At 37.3% G+C, this 23,847-nt stretch overlaps 1 protein-coding gene across 4 annotated transcripts in view; it reads left to right on the top strand.

Moving 5' to 3' along the window:
* Positions 1-22,703, top strand: part of CADM2 (cell adhesion molecule 2) — a 688,964-nt gene extending 666,261 nt beyond the window's left edge. For 2 of the 4 annotated variants that reach the window (XM_068910540.1, XM_068910560.1), the window contains 2 exons: positions 19,483-19,608; positions 21,170-22,703. In XM_068910540.1, coding sequence (XP_068766641.1) covers positions 19,483-19,608; positions 21,170-21,288 — 245 coding nt within the window. In that variant the 3' untranslated portion in view covers positions 21,289-22,703. The remainder of the gene's footprint in view (positions 1-19,482; positions 19,609-21,169) is intronic. The other 2 variants (XM_068910555.1, XM_068910548.1) reach the window with 2 other exon arrangements.
* Positions 22,704-23,847: the final 1,144 nt, after the last annotated feature.

The raw sequence follows: 23,847 nt of genomic DNA, 5'->3' as shown, positions 1-23,847 counted from the left end.
GATGTTAAACTTTCCTTTCAGTGCAGTCTCTTGCTTGCTTCAGGCAGAAATTGGAAGCCTGGCTTGGTCCCAGCAACTTGAAAAGAATCTGATGCCTATACAAATGTACATAATGGAAGTCTTAATCATTAGGAATTTTGTTATTTTTCTGTTTCTCCAGTAGTGATTCATAATGAATCAGAATGAGCTAGATGGTTCACTGGTAGTTTGAATACTAATTAAATGGATTACTAATTCAAAAGCTTGTGACCACTTCTAATGCTTCTAATTTCTGTTTGTTTATATTTCTGTTTATCAGTGAGATTTGTGTTGTAGAGAACCACAGCATAATAGAGGAATCTTAATTTCTCTCTCTTTCTTTCTCCTTTTTTTAACAAGTCAAGCATCAAAATATATGGTAAACTCTTCCTGCTCAGACATCAGCGCAACTCAGACTACGCCAACAGGGTTTTCATCTCCCTAAAGCAGGGATTCAGAATATTAAGCAGTTCAGAGTAGGATTTACAAGGATTTTACCTGCCTAGTTGTCCTATCATTTTCTCACTTCTCTCCTTCAGTTTTGCTTCAATAGACAGAAAATGAGTTTCTCTGAAAACAAAAAGAACTCGAGAACAACAAAGCAACCAACTAATTGGGGAAAGAAAAGGAAAAAAAAAGATTCTAAAGGGTGTATTGTTTGCCCATCTGGTTTTTGCTAATCATACAGCAGTGAATCAAGGCTGTATTCTGGCTCAGTATCAGGTTTTACTGAAGTCAGTTGAGGGTTTCTGCTGACTTAACAGGGGCCAAGTATCACTGTTGTAGCTGTTCCCAGCCCTAGTCCTCTCCAAGAGGGCATCGTTTCATGTCTCTGAATCCCTCTTTTCATAAACATTAAATACTTAGGAAAATGCACGAAATAGAGTTGGGAAGTAGACCCAACTCCCATGCCGTTGCCCTGTTCTTACTGATGAGTGGGGCAGAGCTCAGAGCTGCTTCCTGGCTCCTGAGTGGGAAGAGGCAGCAGCTAAAGTGTGGGGAAGGGACCCAGCAGGGCCACAGCAGCAGTGGGCTGCAGGGTGCACACCAGGGGGACAGGAGCATAGCCTGGTCTCTCCTTAACCGGTGTGCATGTAGAAAATCAAGCGTGCACAGGGAAGTAGAAGCACGTATTTTATTTCTCAGTGTCTGTTCTTAGTACCATAAAAGTAGAAAGGGGCAACAGTGCATTCCAAAGAAACATATATCTTTTTTCTTAGCACTGTGTGAAGAGTCCTGTATAGTTTCTTTTAAATGATGTGTAAAGAGAGAAGGTTTGGAGAAAGCAAGCACAAGGCTGGATTGTAACACAGATTCTAATTTCCCTGAGTAATGGTGGGAAATATATAGGTAAAATGTAACAATAGAAGAACACTCTTATTTTAATAAGAACAGAGAGAACAAATGTATCCAGCGTTTTTCTTGGTCCTGGTTGATTTCATCCACAGTAACTCTTCTTGTGAATTTTAGAGCATTTTCTCATGTAGGAATTGTTGAAAATCAGAGAGCATGGATGTATTTCTATGATTTGACATTGTTTCTGAACAGTGAATGAAATAGGAAAAAAGAAAGGGAAGAGGTTTGTGTGCATAGGACAGATTCTTTTATCCCTTTGCCACTCTTTGTCCAATCAGTCTTACTTCTTAAATTTCTTAAAATATTTATGTATCAAAGATGTTCACAGGCACCTAATGCCATAAAGAAGAATGTGCCTTCACTATTTCCAAAGTTTCCACAACCAGCCTAACTTCTCTTTCATTATAGTTGATGTTCAAGTTTGTTTAAAATGTTTCACGAGGCATAACCTATTGAAATGAGTCATCTTGTTTCCAAGGTGTTCTGGGAATAAAGGGTTCCTGTACAATTTAGATGTAAAAACACTATTAAAATGTTAGCACTAAAATAACTCTCCCTAACCATGTTGAAAATGAAGTTTGATTTTTTGATTTGAAAGAACAGTTCGACTCATCATGAAATATATTCAGAGCTCCTTATGTTTGTGCTGTTGTAATTATCAGTCCTTTCATGTCTTAGGTCTTTCTTGTAGCTCTTTGGAAGGATATTTTGTTTTTGATGCACAGCTGTTTGTTTCACACAGGTTCTACCTCAAAAAGGAAGATTTAATATCAAAATGCTGAAAAGCACCCACAGCCACCATTTTTTATGCTTCTTTAAAACCCTCAGAATGAACATATGAGGCATTTCAAAGTGTTGTACTGGAGTGCTGCACAGCACTGATTTTCTTCTCCTTAAGTAGCCCCTGAATAGGTACTTCAGCTGTGTCATGGATCCTTACACATTGCTGCCTCTTTAAAGGACCGTATTCTGAAGTTCTTACACGGAGTAGTAGTTCACTCCTCAAGTAATCCTATCAGTATTAATGTTGGCATAAGAAAAGGTGAAGTAATTTGAAGTCAGATTCTGAGAAATGTGAGTTAAAAGGAGAGACTCTGCTGTTTCCCTCGCTATTGTTTTCTTTGTGCATGTCTACAGGCTAATCAGATTTTGGTTTTGAATATTTTCTTTCACGTATTAACGTTTTAGACAAGGATTTCTGTAAGAGCTGATTATAAAAATTGCCTAATCTCTAAGAGATCACCAGCCCTTAAAAACAGACTGAAGTATGCAGTTTGAAAATGATAAAAATTATCCTTTCTGATGTCCCAGGGCTTGGGCACAGCAGGGGATGTACCAGCGCAAGGGTTGTTCTTCCCAGCCAAGTCTGCCCATACTGCCTCAAGTCTGTTCTCTGCTCTGTGACAAAGTGACAGACATCCATTAAAGATTAGGGACCTGATTCAATAAGTCTTCCTGCTCGTGCTGCACTTAAATACACAGAAGGCCAGGAGGTAAATATGTGTTTGTGATAAATACCTGTTCAGTGCTTTTCAGAACAGTTTCTGTATTCTCTGTATTAGGAGGACACATATTTTTAGTCACACCCTATGGACTCTGCTATACACGATGTTGCAGAAGTAGTTTGTATTGGCTGAGAAAAATCTCTGTTTGCCAAAACCTTAATACTAATTTTAAGTTGTGTTAAAATACTTAAAAGCTTGAAATGTACATGGAGTCAGATGGGAAAAGACTGCATCCTCAAATACTGAAGTAAAGCAAGCATGAAGCATTCACAATGTTGAACAATTTGTGGTTAAGCCTCTGGTTAGGGGCTCAGTCATGGTAGCATTTATTCGAAGAGTTGACTGGTGTAGCTCTTGGGCATAATGGAAGAAACCAAAGTGTTTTGTTTTGGCAAGCTTTTTCCTGCCTGTTTCAGGAAAAGGTGGAAAAGTGAACTTCTTTTGTCTGCATCTCTTCTGTGAAATGATAAACATTTCTCCTGGCAAAAATGTCTTACTATAATTTATTTGACTATCACCAGACAGGTAAATAAAGTTTGAAAAACAAATGTTTCAAAGGACAGCTTTGTTGCAGCTGGGACGGAAGTAAATACAACTAGACAAAGTAAAATACATTTAACTGCTTTATGGCTTCTACAGATTTTTTTTAACAACTAGAAAATAAATTCTGCAAAGAAGCAGTGCTTAGGAGAAAACCTTCAGTGCTCCAAACCCTCGATATCAGGCAGTCAGCTCTAGAAGGTCGTCACTGCTGAATTAGGTGTATCAAGGCTGGATGAGCCAGTTCCAGTCAAAAGTGATATTTACTTAAATTAAGGTAGCAAGCCATACCTTTCCGATAACATGACTGTAGTCTTTTGGGGACTTGACTTTGTTTCTGTCTCATGGTTCAGAGGTTTATTTTTATGTTTCTTATTAGTCTCAACACCCCCAAGTGAGACATGGTTAGTCTTCTCTTCTTCATGTTGCCTCTCAAATGAAACTGGCTATGGATATACACTCTGATTTGAATTCAGTATTGTCAAGTGTGTATTTGACATGCCTGAAATACGACAAATCAACTCGGCCTTCAGGCAACTTAGGCCTAGAGACACCTACTTTGTGAATTTATAACAACTTTATGGGGAAGGCAGGTACCCAGATTATCAGCTCAGCTAAGAAGATAGTGCCTCTAGGCATGCACAGTAGAGCTTGTTAGTCATCCAAGGATGTGTTTGTCAGAGACAACGTTTGTCTCTCTGTCCTTTAAATGGCTTAAGCCATGCTTTTGTGAGTACACTTCAAGACTTTACAGCTGAGATTTGACCTAAAATGAATTTAAGAGGCTTAAATAAGTGTTTACATCTCATCCTGAGTGCATCCTAACACTAAATGGAATAAATGCAAGAAGTCTCATAAAACCGGGAGGGGACAGGAAAAAAAATCTGTCTAATTTTCAAAGCAATAGCAGGAAATAACAGCAACACAACAGTAAGGCAATAACAGGATTTATGCAGATGCATGCTGCACTAGGGAAATCTTTTTAAATGATGGTTTTGAAGGAAGCTGTATGAGCATCTTTCATGAAAAAGTAATAGTGGAGAAGCATCATACTAGAGCTGGGAAAGGTAGGAGACCCAGGAAGCAGTGTGGAAGCACACTCCTCAATATAGTTAGAACATTATGTGATTAGCAGATCTTCAGAGAAATTTTCATCTCCTTAGACTCAAATTACCGGAAGAAAGGACTGGGGAGAGCAGGAGGAAAAGAGATACCTGATGCACTCTGGCAGGTTTTGGCACAACTTGGGAGAAGGAAATTTCAGAAGGGAGTTTTTGCAATGGGATTTTATCTCCACAGGTTCAAGGAGAAGATTTGGGCCATGTGTTTAGTTGTGAAATTGCTTGATGAGGGCTTCCATGTGGTAGCCCCATCAGAATCCCGACCCTATTTGGGCCTACACCGTACTTTGAAAGATACATGCTCAGCTGTTACTTCATGGAGACAAGCTTCAGTATATTTTTATCTATGAAACATTTTGTGCAGTGACTATCAAGTTTGACAGGCAGAAAAGCAATTTCTTTGGTTGCTGGTTCTTACCCCCTGCTATTACAGAGAAACAACGCCACACAGACTTTTACTTACATAACAATTTCTCTAGTGAGTAAGGAGATACAAGAGATTTCAAATGAGTTGACCTTACTATAAATAAACCTAGCTATACCTGAGAAAAACAGAATTACACTAGTTTTGTCCAGCCGGCCTTAAAACTGAAATCCTCAAATGAAAATACTGCAATTGCCACAGAATGCTGAAATGTCAGCTCATATCTTTGCAAATCTAACCTCTCAGTAATTGTAAACATAATTTGATGGAAAGTCCATTGGAACAACTTGGTGATCTTTGACATTCTCATTATGTATAATACTTTGTAAACCATTATCTGAAATAATCTAGTATGCAATAATTTTTCAGGATGGCCATTGTGACCCTGTTTTTGAGATAAAGAATAAATTTTATTTCAGGAAAAATAAATTGCAAGAGGAAGAAAAGGCCCATTATATCACAGTTTTTCTCTGCCAACATGCAGCTGATTTTTGTGGTATCATTTATAATGTTTGTGTGACCCCTTGGTTCCTGATTCAAGTGTGTCATTACTAGAAGGTAGTAGAAAAGTTACTGGAGGTCCTGTTGAATTTCTGACAGTATGAATATAATATTGATGACCGCACTGTAAAAAAGCAGAAAGAATAGAGCAATAAGAGAATCTTAATATGCATCTGCAGATTCCTGATTATAACTCATTTAAGATGCAGAAATCTGGGAAACTTCATTATCTGTCTTTTATGCATTCTTCGTTCTGGAGGCTTATCACTTGTTTCATGTAATCACAGGCTAACAGCAGTTGGAAGGGACCTCTGGAGATCGTTTAGTCCAAGCCAAGCTCAGAGCAGATGAGTTTTACATATCTCCAAAGATGGAGATCCCACAGCTTTTCTGGATAACCTGTCCCAGTGTTGGACCAGCCTCATGGTGAAAAAAGAATTTCTTGATATCTAATCAGAATTTCCCATGTTCCAGCTGGTGCCAGTTGCCTCTTGTGCTACCTTTGCACACCTCCAATGACAGTCTGGCTCCATCTTCTCTTTTCCTTCCCATGCAGCAGCTGAATACTGCAATAATATCTCCTCCCCTAGGTTTCTTTTCTTAAGACTGAACAAGCATAATTCTCTCAGCATTTCCTCATACATGGTGTGTTCCAGCCTCCAGCCACCTTGGTGACCCTCACTGCGTTTGAATGTTGGCAGTCACTAACTAGTTGAGCTCTGCAAGGTCTGAATTTGGTGCTCTCTTTTGTTTTTGTGTATCATTCACCAAGAATGTCATGCTTAACATATGTGAAATATATTATATTATGGATAGTATCTGCAGAGCCATGGTAACTTTTGGGTTAGTACTAGTTTATAGCAGGATAAAGATGTAACCACCTATGTACTGTGACAGCAATGATAGGCACAAATATCTCTTGAAAAATCATAACATACTGGTGTGCTTGAAATGTTACTGAAGTTGTATATGGAATTAAGAGAAGTCACTGTATGTGTATAACATAATTTTAAAACAGTAACGTTGGACAGCTTTTTTTATTGTGATTGTTGTGATTGCTGTTGCTCAGTTGTCAGGGAAATGTATAATTGTCTTGTAATACAATTCACTGCAACCTTGACAGCTAGATTCAGGATTGCTTGCGCCATGTAATTTTAAAGTTCCAAAGTGTATTTCTGCATTTGATTAATATAAAGGTAGAGGAACTAACTTTTAAATCCTCCCTAGAGATTTTAGAAAGTTGATGTTACTAAATATAAAGTAATTTTAATCACAATTTTTCAAGTTTAACTGTACTGCATAGCTTATTAGCACTTATGAGATAGTAGGTCACTGGGATGAAAAAGAAAACTGAAGCCAGGAGACTTTAGCTTTTCCTTTTTTTACAAATTAACTCTTCCCTGTCTTCTTGTGTCAGCTGACCTACACCTTCAGTGATTCTAATGTTAAAATGGAATAACTTTTCCTGTTAAATTCAGTATTGTTTATTTATGAACCCTTGGGTTCATACCTACCTGTTGAACAACATATAACAATATTTGCAATACTTTTCTATATTTTACCACTGTCTGGAAGTCAGTTCATCCTATTTCTAGTTTATTCCAATATTTATATATTTGTTTATCTTCATAGATTCCTGAATGTGAATTACTTCTAGTAATGTAGCTGTGTAAGGCTATCTATCTTGTTCAGTCTCGTCTCCTAGAAATATAGGCATCCAGCTAATTCGTTTCATTTGCAACCACAATAGATGTTCAGTTTCCTTTTATCCAAATATATCCAACAAAAACTTAGTAAAAATTAAGTGCACTAAACTCCATTCCAAATCTCTTCAAACAGTTCTTAAACAGAGCACCTGCAGGACTTCATTGACAACAACAGTTGAGACTTCTGTTGTTTTCACAGTTTATTTTGGGGAACTGAGGCACAGGTAGACTTTAACTTTGCCTAAGCTTACAAAGTATTTGTTGCATGGAAGGGATTTAAATCTGCATTTTTCCATACTTTAGGCAAATCACTGGAAAACTAATCTTCCTCTGCAGACTTGTCTGCAGTATTGTGCTCTGGAAGGGCAGCTCACTAGCATCTGGGCTAATAGTTGTGAACAGACATCACTAGGCAGAGCAAACGTGACATTTCATGATCCTGCTGAACTGTGAGGCATGAAAAAAACCTTTCCACCTTAATTACCACAACGGACTTTGTGGAAACAGACCACGTGCTGCCTCCTTGGCCCGGATGACCAGAGCAGCACTCAAATGAGAGGCTGCCAGCCGCGAGGGGGACGCTTGGACTGGGCCCAGCCCAGCACCCCAGGCTCACTGTTGGGGCCCTGGCACTCGGGCATTACAGAGAAGCTTTTGCCCTGGGCTCTGAGTTCATGAATCTCACCTCTGCAGGAGGAGGAGCATGACGCTAAAGCTGCGCAAGGAGGGCTAAAAACACCACTTCTTGCAGCTAAAGCTCCCTGCTTAGTTTATCCGTGTCTCTTTTGGTAACCGTTATCTTGTAAACTGAAACTAGGATCCAACACTCCTGTTCAACTCAACAAAAGCACTTAATCATGTATTAAGTTCCATTTATGATGGTCTCCAGAGGTCCCTTCCAGCCTCAACCTTTCTGTGATTCTGTGTTTATTACATCCTTTTTAGCTGAATGAGGAACTGTAGCATTGGAAAACTTAAAATATCCACATTTGACTTTATATGCTCAGCCTTTCAGTTTTTCAGCTGAATGTAGTATCTGCTAGTCTGTCATATCTCGAGTGACATAGTTACAGATACTACTGAAATAGTCATAACTAAAATTTTACAGCCGGTAATAAAAGCTTGTGTATTAAATAGAATGCCATAATGATCAGAATCATATTTTTGAAATGCATCTTCTTTTTTTTAATCATTTTAAAATGACAGAATACTTCAGCAATAAATATCATGTCCTTACATGGCTGTAATGTAATGGGAAAAGACTATGAAAGAAGGAAGGAAGGAAGGAAGGAAGGAAGGGAAGAAAGAAAGAGATAATGAAAAGCTGCTCAATGGCACCGTTAGAAAGAGGCTTATTAATTCCAGCTTGTTTGGAACATTGGTTTTTTTTTTTTTCACATTTTGTGTTCATGGTGTCCTAAAGAGAAGGCTAATTTTTTAAACTATTTTTTTTTTTTTTACCTTTTAAAAAGGAATGCCATTGAACGAACTACTCTATTTAAGTAAGATTGGATGCCAAGCAATGCAAGCTAATGAGGCAATTTAGGGTGAGGCAAAACAGAGTGAGAACTGAATAAGGACAGGAAGGGAAAGTGACTTGGTGGAGTGAGCAAATAGGAGAGGAGCAGAATGAGGAGATTATTGCTAGAGTCAAAAATACCGTGAGTTGTTTACTAGACTCATAAATGCTTCCAAGCATTTTTTCCAGACCAATAGCTAGTAAGACACCAGTTTTAACCACTGCAGTATGAAGGCGCTGTCCTTTTAAGAGCTGTAAAGCAGCAAGTGATTTCTGCTGAGCTTTGCAACAGGAATTCAAAGGGCCAAAATTCTCCTTGCTGGGCAGCACCTCTGATTTACACAGTGTGTCCTGGTACACTTCTGTGTGCAGAATGTATGCTCAGCAAGAAGGAAAAAGTTCATACTGCAGACCAGAGATAGCTCTGGTGTGGCTAGAGCAGGAGAATTTTCTTTCTTTTAAGACAAGCATTGGTGTTTTGAATCCTGAATTAATTTTGTTCAGTTGTAAACCTCTAGGAGCTATAAATCATAGGAAAGAACAACCTTTCTAGTCTGAGGTAGTTGCTGTTTGATGAATATTCTTTTTTCTTTTCCCTAGCCTTTCCTTCTTAGCATAAGCTATTTAAAAGAAAGACCTTTACTAATGCAATAAGATATGATTCTCCACCCATTCCAACCACCACTGCAAGAAAAGGTGTACACTAAATGGAGAAATGCCGGCATCATTTTCTAATTTTCCCTTGGGTTTTCTGTTATTTCTTTTTAGGGTGGCTGGCTGGGGGATTTTTTTATTACAGGCCCTGAATGTCAGAGTTGCTGTCCAGAAAGAGGCTTGCATTTTGTGAGCAGATAGAATAATATTCAAAACTATTGACATATTTTAACTAGCAGGGTTTTTCTCATTTTCAAAGTTCTCCTGTAGTACTGTGCCATCGCACTACTTATACCTCTTTCCCCAGCTGTAGACTTTGTACAGCTGTAGACTTTTTTCAGCATCAGGAGTATTGCCCAGGCTACTATTACATTGAGCCTACCATCTTCAAATAGTGTGAGCACAATCGCCATTTAGTAAAATAAACATGGCCCCATTATTTCTTAATGCCTTGCTTAACAACTTTAAGATTAGACCACGTCTCCCTTACTCCCACTAGGCAGCACTTAAGCAGTGAGTAATTTTTCTGTCTGCCGTAGTCAAGTAATCCCAAATGTAAGTAATTTACAGGATGGCATTAGGGACTGTTACAAGAGACATATTGTAATATGTCACTGAAAATCAGCCTGCCTTTGCACATTTGATCAACAGCCAGATGGAAGCTTTTATCACATTTATTTAATCTGAAATATACATAGTAATTACACTGGACCTCTGATTTTTTCAGTCCTCATTGCTGTCTCCAGAGAAGGTAGGAAATGAATCTGTCAGTTGCAAACCAGTGTAGATGTGACCCCCTTGGTAGAGTTTGGATATATTGCAGCTAACAGAATTGACAATAGGGATCATGAGTGCTGCTAGAAATGAATGCACTCAGCTGAGCTGAAAAAAAAATAGGTCCATAAACTAAAAACTATGTAGCTTTATTATTTTTATGAATACAAGAGGCCTTCAGGAAAGCAAAGGTCAACTTCATTCTTAGCAAATCCATTACCAGTCAATGGCATTAAGAGCAAACACAGTCTGCTCCTAAGAGCTGGATGGTATTTAACTTTAATGCATCTGAAAACGACAAAGTCTTAATGTTCCCAAGGGAGAATTTGGTTAAGATATTGGATTCCATCAAGCATGTCGTTATTAAATGAGGAAAATGTTATTGTTTCCATTAGTATAGAGATGGCATAAAGAATGGGTAGTGTTAAATTAAACCACATGCAAAAATACAAACAAATTGAAAGTGGTTTTATTGCTTGGACAGAAACTTCACTAATGGATATTGCTGTTGTCCCAAAGAATTTACATAGGATTTTATGCCCTAATTAAAATGGTTATGAAAGATGACTTGAAACATTAATAGGGATCCTCACCTTCCTATCAATAATTTACTATTCTTTTCTGTTACTCTGTATTACAGCAAACTGTCTCTGCTAATATCTCTCACATCTTTCTTTCCAAGGTGAGGTGGGCCAGTTAACAGCCTCTTTTGGCTCAGTTACCCTAACCACAAGTAGGCCTGGCTAATCTTTTAGAGATATGTTGACAGATAAAACATGCTATTAACTACCAGAGAGGAAATTCTGTTACGATTACTCATACTGAGTAGTCCCATGGCAGATTAAATTGCTATTCAGCATGAATAAAGTGTCAGATTCTGGCTTTAAGTGGCTGGTTTTACTAGGGTGTTTTCATGTCATTATAGGCTTATAATTATTCTAATCTGATTGGGTAAAAAAAAATAGTATGGCAGTCATAAAGAATTCAGTTGAACAATAGTTTTTCTTCCACCGCAGATAAGTTTTAATTAGGATTGTTCTTCAATTAAATTAAAGTTGCCCTACTTGTTTTTAAAACTCTCATGAACACAATCTGTGTTCACATCCAAAGCTTTTGAGCTGTGAATTTATTCATGCCTCTCTGATCCTTATATAACCATACATGTTCTCTGCTAACCTCACTTCTGTGTCTTTACTGGTGAGAAAGCCTTCTCATCTCTAGCTTCTACCATCAGAAACAGCTTTGTGTGTATCTCTACACTTTACTGAACTTCTCCATTTGTTTCATGCCATTTCTTAGCTGAAAGCACGTCTGTCTCCTTGTGGTGAGGTACCTAAGGTAGTATTTATTATTTGAGCTCTGCAGTTGTACTAGTTAACTCTGAGAAACAATCATGAGGGAGTTTATGTAAAAGATACCGTAAAAACTAAGTCATAGTAGAAACATTTATACTACTTTCTAGTAGTCTTGAGCTATTGGGACTTTCTTAGGGTTAGTAGAATAACTGTTTAAAATGTTTTGATTATTCTCTTAGCAATCTCACCATAGTTCATGATGTATAAATGTGATGACAGTGTCTTGCTTTTTCATGATATGTGAAAGATAAGGCTGGAAGAGATCATCTGATTGCCTGGATCCAGCCCCCTGTGATGGCAGGCAGCAATGGATGCCTAGTGCAGAAAAGTCCACTGCGCACGGACTCTACACTCCTCTTCCCAATAGGAGTCACAAATCAGTTCTATATTCCCTCTAACAAACCTAAACCTGCAGGAAATGATCAAAAGCCGCAACTACAAAGCACTGCAAGCAAGGGAACAGAAGAAATCATTGGTATCTCCAGTCTCTGTGTTAATTAGGGATCGGTTCATTATTTGTGTAGGCAATTAATTTCTGATGACTGGAAAAGGAGGTGTGCACATACACACACCTACTCCAGCTGGTGTCTGTCCTTTTTATGATGAGAACCAAGAAGAGCAGAGATCCTCCTATATTTTGAGAGGAGGAAAGATGACACTTAAGAGATGTAATTTCTCTCACAAACTAAGAAGTCGCACATCTTGATTTTCATGGAGGAGTGGGGTTTTCCTTTTTTATATCAATAAACTGAAGTTTGCAAACTTCAGTCTGCTTTGTTTTGTTTTCTGCAATGGAGGCATTGAGTATTCTGGAACTTCAAAAGAACAAAAATTAAAATGCTGGAAGAAAGAGTTAAGACATCATCTGCCTCTTGTGCTGCCGACCGCAGTTGACTCACTCAGAGCAATGGCTTTTAACAGGCATATTCTCCCATCATCTGTACCACTTTGTTTCCCCACCTCCTCCTGTTTCAGTAGCCATTAGGTATAGTTGGACAGGCTGCAAATGTTTCTTCAGGGTCTGAATTGCCTTTCTTTTCCTCTACAAAAAGCAGAATGAAGGCAACAATTTGCAGATATTAGCTCTTTTTCTTTTTTTCTAAGGTAAAATTTAAAGCAATTAATGACTTTATTGAAAGACAAAAATACAACTTTGTCAATAAGAAAAATCTGTTACATGCTCTAATTAGAGAAACTGTTCCCTTTAGGAAACTGGAGCTTTTAAAAAAATACTAGGGAAAAAAATCTTTAAAAACTATGTCAAGGAAATAAGACACAGGACAAAATCTGGAACGAGGCTCTAAGGACCCTGAAAAATATTGTTAAACTCTTCATGTTTAACCATTGTAGATATCTAGCCCTCTGATTATGTTTGAAAAAATACATTTTCACAATAAATAGATATAGGTAATATTTTTACTTACCTTTGATAAGGGCCACTTACGGATATACTACAGAGGACATTTGTTTTTTTTTTTTTTTTTTCCTTCATGTGAAATAAATCTCTGATTCACAGGCACAACTTGAACTCTCCAAAGGAGCTGTAGATTCAGCTCCTGAAACATTAGTGTGGGACTTCTAGTCTCCTGTGATGTATGCTTTTATTAATAGGAATGTATATATAATTTAGTGCTACGAAAAAAAACACTTGGAGGCAAAATGTGCCAAATGTGCCACTCCGATAATATGGGAAGAAAAGGCTATCAATTCTTTTGAAGGTTTACAAGTAAACTTTTCTTCTACCTGTCTTCTCTATGGTTGATGATGTTCTCCTATTAAAATAGAAGTGTATACATGCTGTATATTAGCTCACTGTTTTGTTCTTCTTTGCTTCAGGCACTGAAGGAAAAAGAAGCCTGTCACATATTTTAAGTTCAAAATTGGTTAATAACAAAACACATTTTCAGTGAATTTCACAACCAGGCCCTTTGGGCAGCTGCTCTTTGCAATTTAAATGAAGGTGCAAAAACTTTCTTTTCCTCCTTAACAATACTTTCACAAGTTTCAAGTGCATGTATATAAGTGGTATAGTGGTATATTACAGAAAGAGATTAAAAGTACCTGTTCCAGCACTTGAGGCTAGGCAAGGGGAATCAAAGACTAGGGTGCCTAAATTAGGTTACTGACATGGGTAAATTCTACTTACCAGCATTTATCACAGAAAACTCTGCTGCTACTTTTCCTAAATCAAATACCTTGTCAGTTATCAACCCAATCCTATCTCCTATCCATATTTATGAAGCAAGTTCCTATTTTAGTCTTCTCCTACTGAAGCTGGAGAAGTCATTGAGTGGTTTTGGTTTTGGTTTTTTTCTTTTGTTTCCTTTTTTTTTTTCCCTTTTGCTAAAGCTTATATTTGTGGGACCATCAAAAACCATACGGAACATATGGCTGAATCTGGTAAATGATTTTAGCCTGAATACCTCTTAAAATAACAAATTTGTTTGCAGCCCATGAGCTGCAGAAAAAGCCTTCCCTGCTTTCCAATGAAATTATGCCTCATGGTTGAATGGCTTTTTAACTGAATTATACAAATGCGGCAGCGTGCGCTCACCTGTTGTGAAACAAAAGGGAACAGAAGCAGGGAGAGAAGGGTCACGAGGAAGGGGAGAAGGGAGGAGGTCGGAAGGTCTCCAAGGTCCCACTACGTGAAAAGCTTCAAAAGTGATCATTTCCTTAGTAGGCACCACAGAACTCACAGTTGAAAGAAATCCTTATTGAAAATGTGATTCTTGGGCACAGATTTTAACTCAAACTTTTGTCTCCACTAGGGGTTTTTGAAGGCATTTCTTCTTATAGGTTCTCTGCTGTCTAAGAAGGAATGAGCTCCTGTGCCAGCCTGTCTGTCCTTCAGGGTAGTTACAGAAAAGCAATGATCTTGAGATCTTTACTGTCTCTTAAAATTAGCAGAAATTGATCAGTGGTTCTTAAGTAATTAGAGCAAAATAACGGGATCGTACCAGTCGCCTCTCCGTAGGGACATCAGGCTGAAATACAAAGGAATTCCAATGGGGAATACTTCTAATTTAACATTATACTCCCTATTGAACTTCACAAAACCCAGGTGGCAGGTGGCATCCCTGTCCTTTACTTGCTTACTTTATTTTATTTGTGTATTTTATAAGTCCTGTGGCTAAGGCACTTTAATATAATGCAGGTTCAGATGTTTTATGATTTGTAATTCCTTGCTAGATTTTCCCCAGAAATCTCCACTGACTTAGTCCACTCATTCTTGCCCTGTCCATGTCAGCAAAAGTTTAACAGCTCCTCAAATATGATAGAGCAACTTTTGGGGTTTTTTTTGTGCTATTTGGGTTCCCCTACTTGCAAATACACATTACATTAGTGATCTTGTTTTGAACCAGGCTCTTCCAACAGTTGCCTTAGCAAAACTACCAACCTGGCGCAAACTGCACTGGGGGGTGGTAGCAAGCCTCTGAAAATGGGGAAAAAGGCAGGAGTCCCTTGAAGAGGTTTTGCTGCCACAGGGATTGTAACGTGGAGCCATTCCCCAGGATCCCTTGCTGAAACGGTTCCACTTTGCTGAAGTAATGGATTATTCCTGGAGTCAACAAAAGTAACTCTCAGCTGGTGGTTTCAGCACTTGTCTGAGAGATGAGACATCCCTGTTCTTTTCACAGCCTTAAAAAACTGTCATTTATGAACAATAATTCTGCTTCACCTATTTTATGTGTGTTGTTTAAACCTGTTTGCAAATTAGGACCTTTATTTCAATTTTTTTCTTCTAGTAAAAATGCTCAAAGCAAATTACTTTGGATTCCTCAAAACTGGATACGTCTCATACTCAAAATGACATTTTTAAAGCATTTTTACTTCAGTACTTGAGCCAAAAATATGCATTAAGAAAGTTTTGCAATTTCAGCCTGTATGAAGAGAGGACTACTTGACTATATTCCCTAAAATATGCCACCATTTCAGCATTCACAAATGTGCTTATTCTACCATTGCTCAATTTTTGGGTTATCTGACCCTTTCACACAGCCTGCTCAGTGAAGTCAGCTATACTTGAATAAGAAAGAAAGTTATGCAGAAAAAAATTAAGAAACTAGATGAATAATTAACATATACTTTATCCAAACAAATGGAAAATGTTTAGAAATTTCTCTGCTCAATTAGTATGTGAATTCCTATAAAAATATTCTGCATTCTGAAAGTTTCTCATCAGGTGACAAATGTACATATGTACTTATTTAATAGATCTAAGGTTTGTTTGATATATTTCACTTCTTAATGAATGATCTGATTTTCTTCTCTTAATCATTTTATGCATGTTATCTCTGTGAGTATGTGAACAAAGAGTAATGGGGACAAATCCCACAAGCTGAAAATAGATGCAGCTTCACAGCATCAGCAATCAGTATTCCAAAGAGACTTCCTATATTTAGGACAAAAACACACAGAAAAAAAGAATTTTGAGCTTTTGTGTCATTATCTTGCCATAAGGTTTCCTTAGTCCCATCAAAGAGTAAAATAAAACAAACAAAGGGAACTCGTGTTTGAAGATCTGATTACAAAATTTGAATTTCAGTGTCTCAGACCATGACTACTGTAGCTGCCTGTGCTCATGCACTAAAAAACAATCTGTATTTAAAAAGGGAACAGACTAATTAAAATCCTTCTGGAAACAGCTGGTCTGTAAGTGCTTATGGCACAACTGAATAATTAAAATTTCATTCACTACATGTATGTGTATGTGGATAAGATTTACCTGGGAAATCTCCTGAAGCTTATAATGGGAATCTAAAAATAATCTGAATAATATTACATTATTTGGAAAGCAAATTGTGGGTCATTTAGCCAAATATACACTTAGCAGTTTTATCAGCTGCAATGGGAATTGGTAATACAGATGCTGAGAACACTTGAATAAATATATATGTCCACTCTATAGATACTTAAAATGCAAAATGTTATGGTCATCAAAACCTTTATTTCTATCCTTCAGGTGCTGTTGAGACACACTTTGATACAGTAATTACTTACAAGAGGATAGGCAGCCCCAGATCTGTAATTCACTTCTGGGGCTCAGGTCATTTCACAAATGGCAAAAGTGCAGTGCGTTACTCTGTATGTATAATGTAGAGCTTATTTATATTTAATGTCAGCCTTACTTTTGTATGAGAAGAATGAGAACTTCCATTCATAATACTATTTATGTTATGCAGATTGTGTTTTTGAGATGAAAGGATGCATGTTTCCCAAGAAAATGTTGGCCGCTTTTGAGGATCTTTACTTCCTTCCCTTCCTTCTCTTCCTTTCTCTCTTCTTAACAGATAAATAGTTTGGTGGTGATATAGTGGGCATAGATCATACACAAGTTTATTCTTGAACGAATTTGCCTATTAACAATTATAAATATAATCGTGCTTTGATATCAAGGTTAAGAGGTTTTACCATCAATACAATATCATTTTTGCATTTGATGAATGGCTAAAATTAATCTTATAGTCAAGAATTTCAACCTATAGAAACAGTAAAATCTAATTATTCCACACTAGTTAGTGGAAAATATGTGTTTAGGTCACTTTGGGTAGTCCATTGAGTAGCGTATCTCAGAGGAGGAGTAAGGAGCTATGTATAGGGAAGCTCCTGAGGATAAAAACAGAGACATAATCATCTCAGTGTATTGTGAGGATTTTTTTCTGTAATGTTTATTAAAGCTCACAGAGGAGATATGTGTAAATCTGGGTATTGAGCTACAGATGTACACTGCAAGCAGCTTTCCAAAAAAATGCCTCTTGATAAAGAGCTCTGCTAACCCTTAGAAGTTAGCCTCTGGATTATACTCCCCATGAAGAAGGATATTGACCCTTATAATATCCCCTTTCATTTTTTTATTTCACTTCCGGTATTTTAACAGGAATTACTTCTTAGTGAGAAAACGTGTTTGTGCTGCTCCTGGCTCGGTATTGGGGCAGAGCATCTCCTGCAGGTCACGCAGCCCTGGGGACCTTGCTGCTTTAGGGCCCAAATTGGTGCTGCCTTTTTGCTGCGGGGAGCGGGTTTATAGCAACTTTGTCACAGGCACCACAGAAGGAGGAATTTGCTAGATGCCTCAAGCAGGCTGAGAAACCTTTCATAAATCCTACCGCAGCTGTCACCTTCCATTTTCTCAAGTGAGCGGTCACCTCGCTGCTACTCCCTTTGGAAACCAGAGCCTCCGCAAGACTGGGGGAAGGATGGCTGCAGGCTCCATGCTGCTTTAGGGGGATAAGGTTTCAGCCTTCTTTCTTTTCCCTACAAAGCTGCCGGCACACAGAGCTTGGGGTCATTTTTATGACAAAAAGGGAGCCGATACCCTCATGGACTGACTCTCCATCCGCAGCGTAGTGCCGCTGATGGTGACACCGTGCCAGGAGGTTCGGGAGACAGAGGAGGAGGCAGGCACAGCTGCCTTTATAAGGTGTTTCAAGCTGTTTTGAGGCTGCTAACTACCGTTTGCCCTCATGTCCATGGAAGTGCTGTGGCCAATTTCCCCAGCATCCTTTCAGCAGCCAGAAGAGACACAGCTGGGAGCTCTGAAAGCCAGCAATGAGTGAAGAAGCCATGCCTTGTGGATTCAGTTGCTGTTAAGAGCAGACCTCTATCTGTAACAGTGGGCCATATGGCTCCATGCTCCAGCAAATCTGGAAATCTAGTTTCTGCATGCTTAACAGTTTGCAAAAGGATGGGGAAAACAATATTCTTTTATTTAATCTATATAATGCTTCTATAATTGATTCTATTTAATCTATATATATTTATTTGTGTATGTAGATAGATCTGTATAACTTACCTAAACAGTATACAGTGATCTGGCCAGCACAGAAGAGGGTAATCATGGGATCACACTTCCTAGCCATTATCAGAAGCCTTTTAATCATCTTTATGGACTTACCTCTTTTCTGTGTAAATATTTTTCCTGTTTTTCTCCTTGCAAAGCAAATAAATTATTTGCGGGCTATTTGTAGAATATAAACAACTCCTACAAGGGAAATGCCCTTGAAGCAGTATGTGTAGACTGATTGCTACATAGAGAACATGCTAATAGCATCTTGAGAGAATTACTGTTACTTTGTCGCGGAGGCATTTTCATCAAAAAACAGAAATCTTACCACGATCCTTAGATTGTTTTTTTCCTTTTGCATATTTCAGATGAGTCAAGAGGCAGTGGTGGCTGTTTCATTGTTGAAAAGCTCCAAGGAATTACTCAGCCCTAAGTAGTGTCATTTCCCATGATTGCCTCTTGGGAACTTTTATAAAGCACCAGACAACAGAAAAGACAAATGACCAGCACAGAAAGCTTAAATCTGACAGTAGTCCTAAGGCTCAGCACAGAGTTAGTAAAATGACAACAAGTAAAACATCGCTTTATCTATTACACTTTGGGTTAATTGAGTATCGGTGGTAAATTCACAAACTAACACTTGAGACTGAATGATCATCTTTTAGGTTGCCTAATACATTTATCTGACCAAATTCATGCAGACTCAGCCATCTGCAGAGGAACTTGGCAAGGCTGCACTTTATCTGCCTTTTTATTTCTGGTGCAATAGGATAGGAAAGAGAGGAAGAGAATGTATAACAGTTCCCTACTGAGAATCGGTTCTATAAATTATGTATTATACAGACACTGTTCTGCTGATGCTATCTGATCCCCAGTTCTCAGTTCCTTGTTTTTGCTTCTATAAATAGCTATGGCCAGGTTTTCAGTAATAAAATGACGAGGACAAAACCAGAAACCTTTCCCATTTAATAACCTCTGCCAAGGAAGAATAAGGTAATATTTTTCATAACTGTGATGTCCTCAGGGCTTTAACAATCTGGGAATACAAGCAGTGCTATGTTGTTGATAAGATACTGGTAGCAAAAGTGGGAATAGCCATGCTGAATATTAAAGAGGAAAATGCCCTATTTTCAGGATGATCAGTATAAAACTTGGTATTGTGAATTTTCTTGTCGATTTTTATCTGTGTAGGACCACTTTTGTTTTTTGTTTTTCCTTCTAGATCCTAACGGTTTGGCTGGAAAGACCGTACCTGATCACGCTGTTATAGGAGGAATAGTGGCTGTAGTTGTCTTTGTAACACTATGTTCTATAATTCTGCTTGGTCGATACCTGGCAAGACATAAAGGTAGGATAGATTTAGTACAAGTTCACTCTCCTTTGGAAGCCAAGCATAATTTCATGTGAGAGTGCATTTCCCTTTCACCTTTCCTCATCTGCTAAATAATTTGGACAGCACAGCTCGGTTCACAGTCTCGTTGTGAGTGAAGTCCCTGCTTTTTTGCCAGTTTTACAGTGGACTGGCTAAGGCAAAGGACATCTAGTTACATGCCCATGGTCATCTAATGTGTCAATGATTTAGAAAGACTGAAAGGGTTCCAGCCCTTGGTGCTCTATTTAATCACTTCATTACATGACCTCATAATTTTGACTAATATATCAAGTCAGCAGAATTGAATAAACAAATGAGTAAAGAAGAGATTTCATTGTCATAAATTGTGCTAATACGTTCAATATGTATCTAAAAGATAATACTAACTACTGATGGTGGGTTTGCAAATTAGTGTCACTTTTACTAATGATTCCAGTGGAATAAGGATTTAATTCATGGGTCAAGTTTTATCCTTATTCAGAGGTTTCACCTTAAGAATTCTGCTCCCTTCATTTTGAATTCTCTCCACTGTTAGAGATAACAAGTGGAGTGACACTGACTGAATAAGCCTCTGCATGATCCTATTTTGACCTAGTAGATGCCAAAATTAATTCCTGAGATTTAACCTCTGAATGACTTGTAGACCAGTTGTTAAATCTTGGTTGATTCCCCACCCCCACCCCCAAAAAAGTGAAGGGAAGATTAGTGTTGCTTTTAACTCATCAAATCTCATTTTCAATAGGATAATCTTGTGGCTAGCAGACAGAAGCTGATAAACGTATCTTTTTAATTTGAGTAGGACTATACGAAGAAGAAAATAATTTTGTAATGAACCAATGAAAATGTATCTCTTTTGCTTTGCCTTTCTTCCTGAATGATAACATGTGCATCTTGTGCCAACACAACTAATGCGTGTCACAACGTAAAAATCAGCTGTTGTACACAGTTCTTCTTATTTATATCCTGAACTTACATAACTTAGTATAAAAAGTGTCTGTGATAGTGTATCATGAATGGGTTCAGTTAATGAAGCTCCCTCTATCTTGTAATTCTTGGAAATGACTATGATACAATTCTGTGAAATTAAAGTATGGATAAGATAATGAAAAGTAGAAATACAAAAATAGTTAGGGGTCTTTTTTTAAAAATATACATTTAGCGAAAATCTAAAACTTTGAGGTTGGTTTGTTTTTATGGTTAGCTCATACCATGAAATATCCAAAACTTTGTCACTTACTCTATAGTTGCATGTTGCAGCATTTAGATAGAGTGGATTTTTCTCATATTTCCTTAGTTTATCATGGATATGTGTGAATCTGTGTGATGTGATAATGTGCATTATCCATTATAATACCATAAATATTTCTAAACCAAATTAGAAAGTTGTGTATATCAATATCATTCATACTAAAGCTTTTAAAAGTTATATGTTACTCCATTTATGAAGCACTTAGAGCACTGTTGGAAATACACTTTATAGAATACAATGTAAAGCCAAAAAAACTAATTTTTTTTCCTGTTGTACTGCTTCCTATAGGAACATATTTAACAAATGAAGCGAAAGGAGCTGAAGATGCACCTGATGCCGACACAGCCATTATCAATGCAGAAGGCAGCCAAGTCAATGCAGAGGAGAAAAAGGAGTATTTCATTTAGATGCAGAGCTAGAATCTTGGAGTTTTACTTATCAGGCTGACTGCTGGAGAAAACTGGCTACCATTTTTCAGAATTCATTTCTGCCATCTTCTGCTATCTATCTTTATTAACTTGCATACCTGCTATAAGTAGCCAGTTTATGCCAACAATCAGCTGTTGACAATATCATTCTATAATTACAGTATTATACATGAAGCAGGACATTTCTTATTGCCTAAATTCATATCCACTGCTCTCTTAACATACAGTGCTTGAATATACAGCCTTAATGATATTAATCATCATCGTCATCCAAATTTTCTACATTTTTAAGTGTTATGCAGCTTTTTTCCTTTCCAGTTTTCTTTTATCATGCTCCCTATCAGTATGTCATAGAGTATTCGTAAGAAATACTATTAGATAAGGACCTAATTTACTTACATAAAAAGATAAATCTAAGATTAGAGGTTTACAAAGAATGTTTTATACATGTCTATAATTCAAAAAGCATCTTGTTTTTGAGACATACGCCCTAGGAAACACAGACTGAAAGCTTTTTAGTATAGTTTCTTGTATGCTTGGATGTCTTAGAAAAGAAGTATCAGTCCAGGATTTTTTTATTTTCTTTGCTTTGTTTTGTTATGTTTTAAATGGTACCTTGACAACAGTGCCATGTTTCAGTGGTAAAAACATCATACTGAATAGCTATACGGATTCTGCAAAGTTAGATAGTAGTGCTTCATTTGAAATAAATTTGTCCTACCCTTTATTGCTTTTTTGGGATTGCAAAGATTAGAAGTCTTTTTGAGTAATTTCTGTTTTTATAATTTATTTGCTTCACATGGACTCACCTGTCTACTCAAATTTGAAGTGTTCATGGGGCACAACTGCAAGGCGTTTTAGTATCTGTATATAGTGCATATAATAAATTCAATTAAACATTATTTGATACATATTTAACTTTTGGGGCAGTAGCTAAGTCAACCACAAGTGAGCATTTTCTAATGTCCATTATATCCCTTTAGATATGACTCAAATCAATATTCTGAGTAGATAACATGTATTAGTATTTTTTTTGTCTGTATGTCCTAGCACTGTTCAGCAGCAAACTTTTCTAGTTCTTGTTAATTTTTTCTTTGTTATACAATGGAAGCACAATGTTCTATGGAAGGTAGTTTTAAGCTAACAACCAGTGCACAGCCTCAGGTTTTAAATTACAACCACATTTGATTACTATCCTTAAAAAATATTTTTAAGTTGCTAAAATTCTCAGTTTTTAATTTGGCAGTTCCAGAGCTGCTTCTCTATGTTGGTTTGCCAAAAAAAAAAAAGGAAAAAAAAAAAGAGAAAAAAATAGAAGTGTTAAAACAAAAAAAATATATGTTTTGTGTATACAGTAAATGGACTAATTCTTTATATTAAATTCCTGTCTATGCATTTTGTGAGGTACAAACTTATGTCACCGTGAACGATAGAGAATTCCTGCCATGCTTTTAGCTCCACAGTGAAAGTCTGTTTGGATTATTTCTGAATTTTTTTGTGTAATTGACAGCTGAAAAAATCACATGCTCTTAACAAAACACAACAAAACACTGTAAGCCCATTGGCTTACTTCCTCTTCCAATGAAATAAAAAAGTTACCATATCAGCTCTTGGTAATGATTCTACACTGGAGGATGCAAATTAGTCTAGTTGGAGTTTGCCTCCTCCTAAGTTTTGCACCTTTGACAAAAGAGTATTTCTCTCTGGTTGCTATACTTGTGAAGCCTAAAAGCATGATGGCCTATTATAAAGGACTTTCTCCTGGGATTTTATTTTTGTGTGGGGAAGGGAGAGTTTGGAATATGACATCATGTACTATGGCAAAATGGAAGATAAAGGTGCTGTGTCAGATTATTTATCAGAAGAGTATAAACCTTTTAAGGACAATATTAGAGTATTTTAATTGTTTTTGTTGAAACATTTATCATGTTAATTTCTAAGAAAAAAGGGTGACGTCAATCAAAGCAGCACTTTTTTTCAAAATATACAGACATAAATAATATGATGTGGTTGAGTGTTAACATAATAAATCATATACAGTACGACATTTTAAAGAAATAAGTCTGCATTGATGTGGTTGCATGCTTGTTTTTACAGTTCACTCCATACTCATCTGTGGAAAAATGCAATAATATGTTAATATAGTATGGTAGTTTGAGAGAACCAGGTAGGTGCTACTAGACACATTGAAAACTAGTATAGGTTTACAAGATATTCATATCTTTCAGAAATGTACACTTATAAAAAGACTGGCAAAAGAAATCATTCAGTTTAGTACCAAAAATATAGGTTCTTGTCAAAACAGCAAGTTGCATTAACTACAGTACAATACTGGATACTGCAAAGTTTTATTTGAGGCCCCGAGGCTCAATTCAACTAAGCATTTGAGCACAGGCTTAGCTTCAGGCATGGGAGACGTTCCGTTGAACAGTAAGGCACTATTCATATGCTTAAAAATAAGTGCTTCCCTGGACCAGGACCTTATTTGCTCAACTGGAACTCCTCACCAGTGCATTTTGGGGCCTTTTTTTCATTCTT

Source organism: Struthio camelus, chromosome 1, assembly GCF_040807025.1.
Source record: "Struthio camelus isolate bStrCam1 chromosome 1, bStrCam1.hap1, whole genome shotgun sequence".
In the NCBI taxonomy this organism is placed as follows: Eukaryota; Metazoa; Chordata; class Aves; order Struthioniformes; family Struthionidae; genus Struthio; species Struthio camelus.
This window is presented reverse-complemented; position numbering and strand designations above follow the sequence as displayed.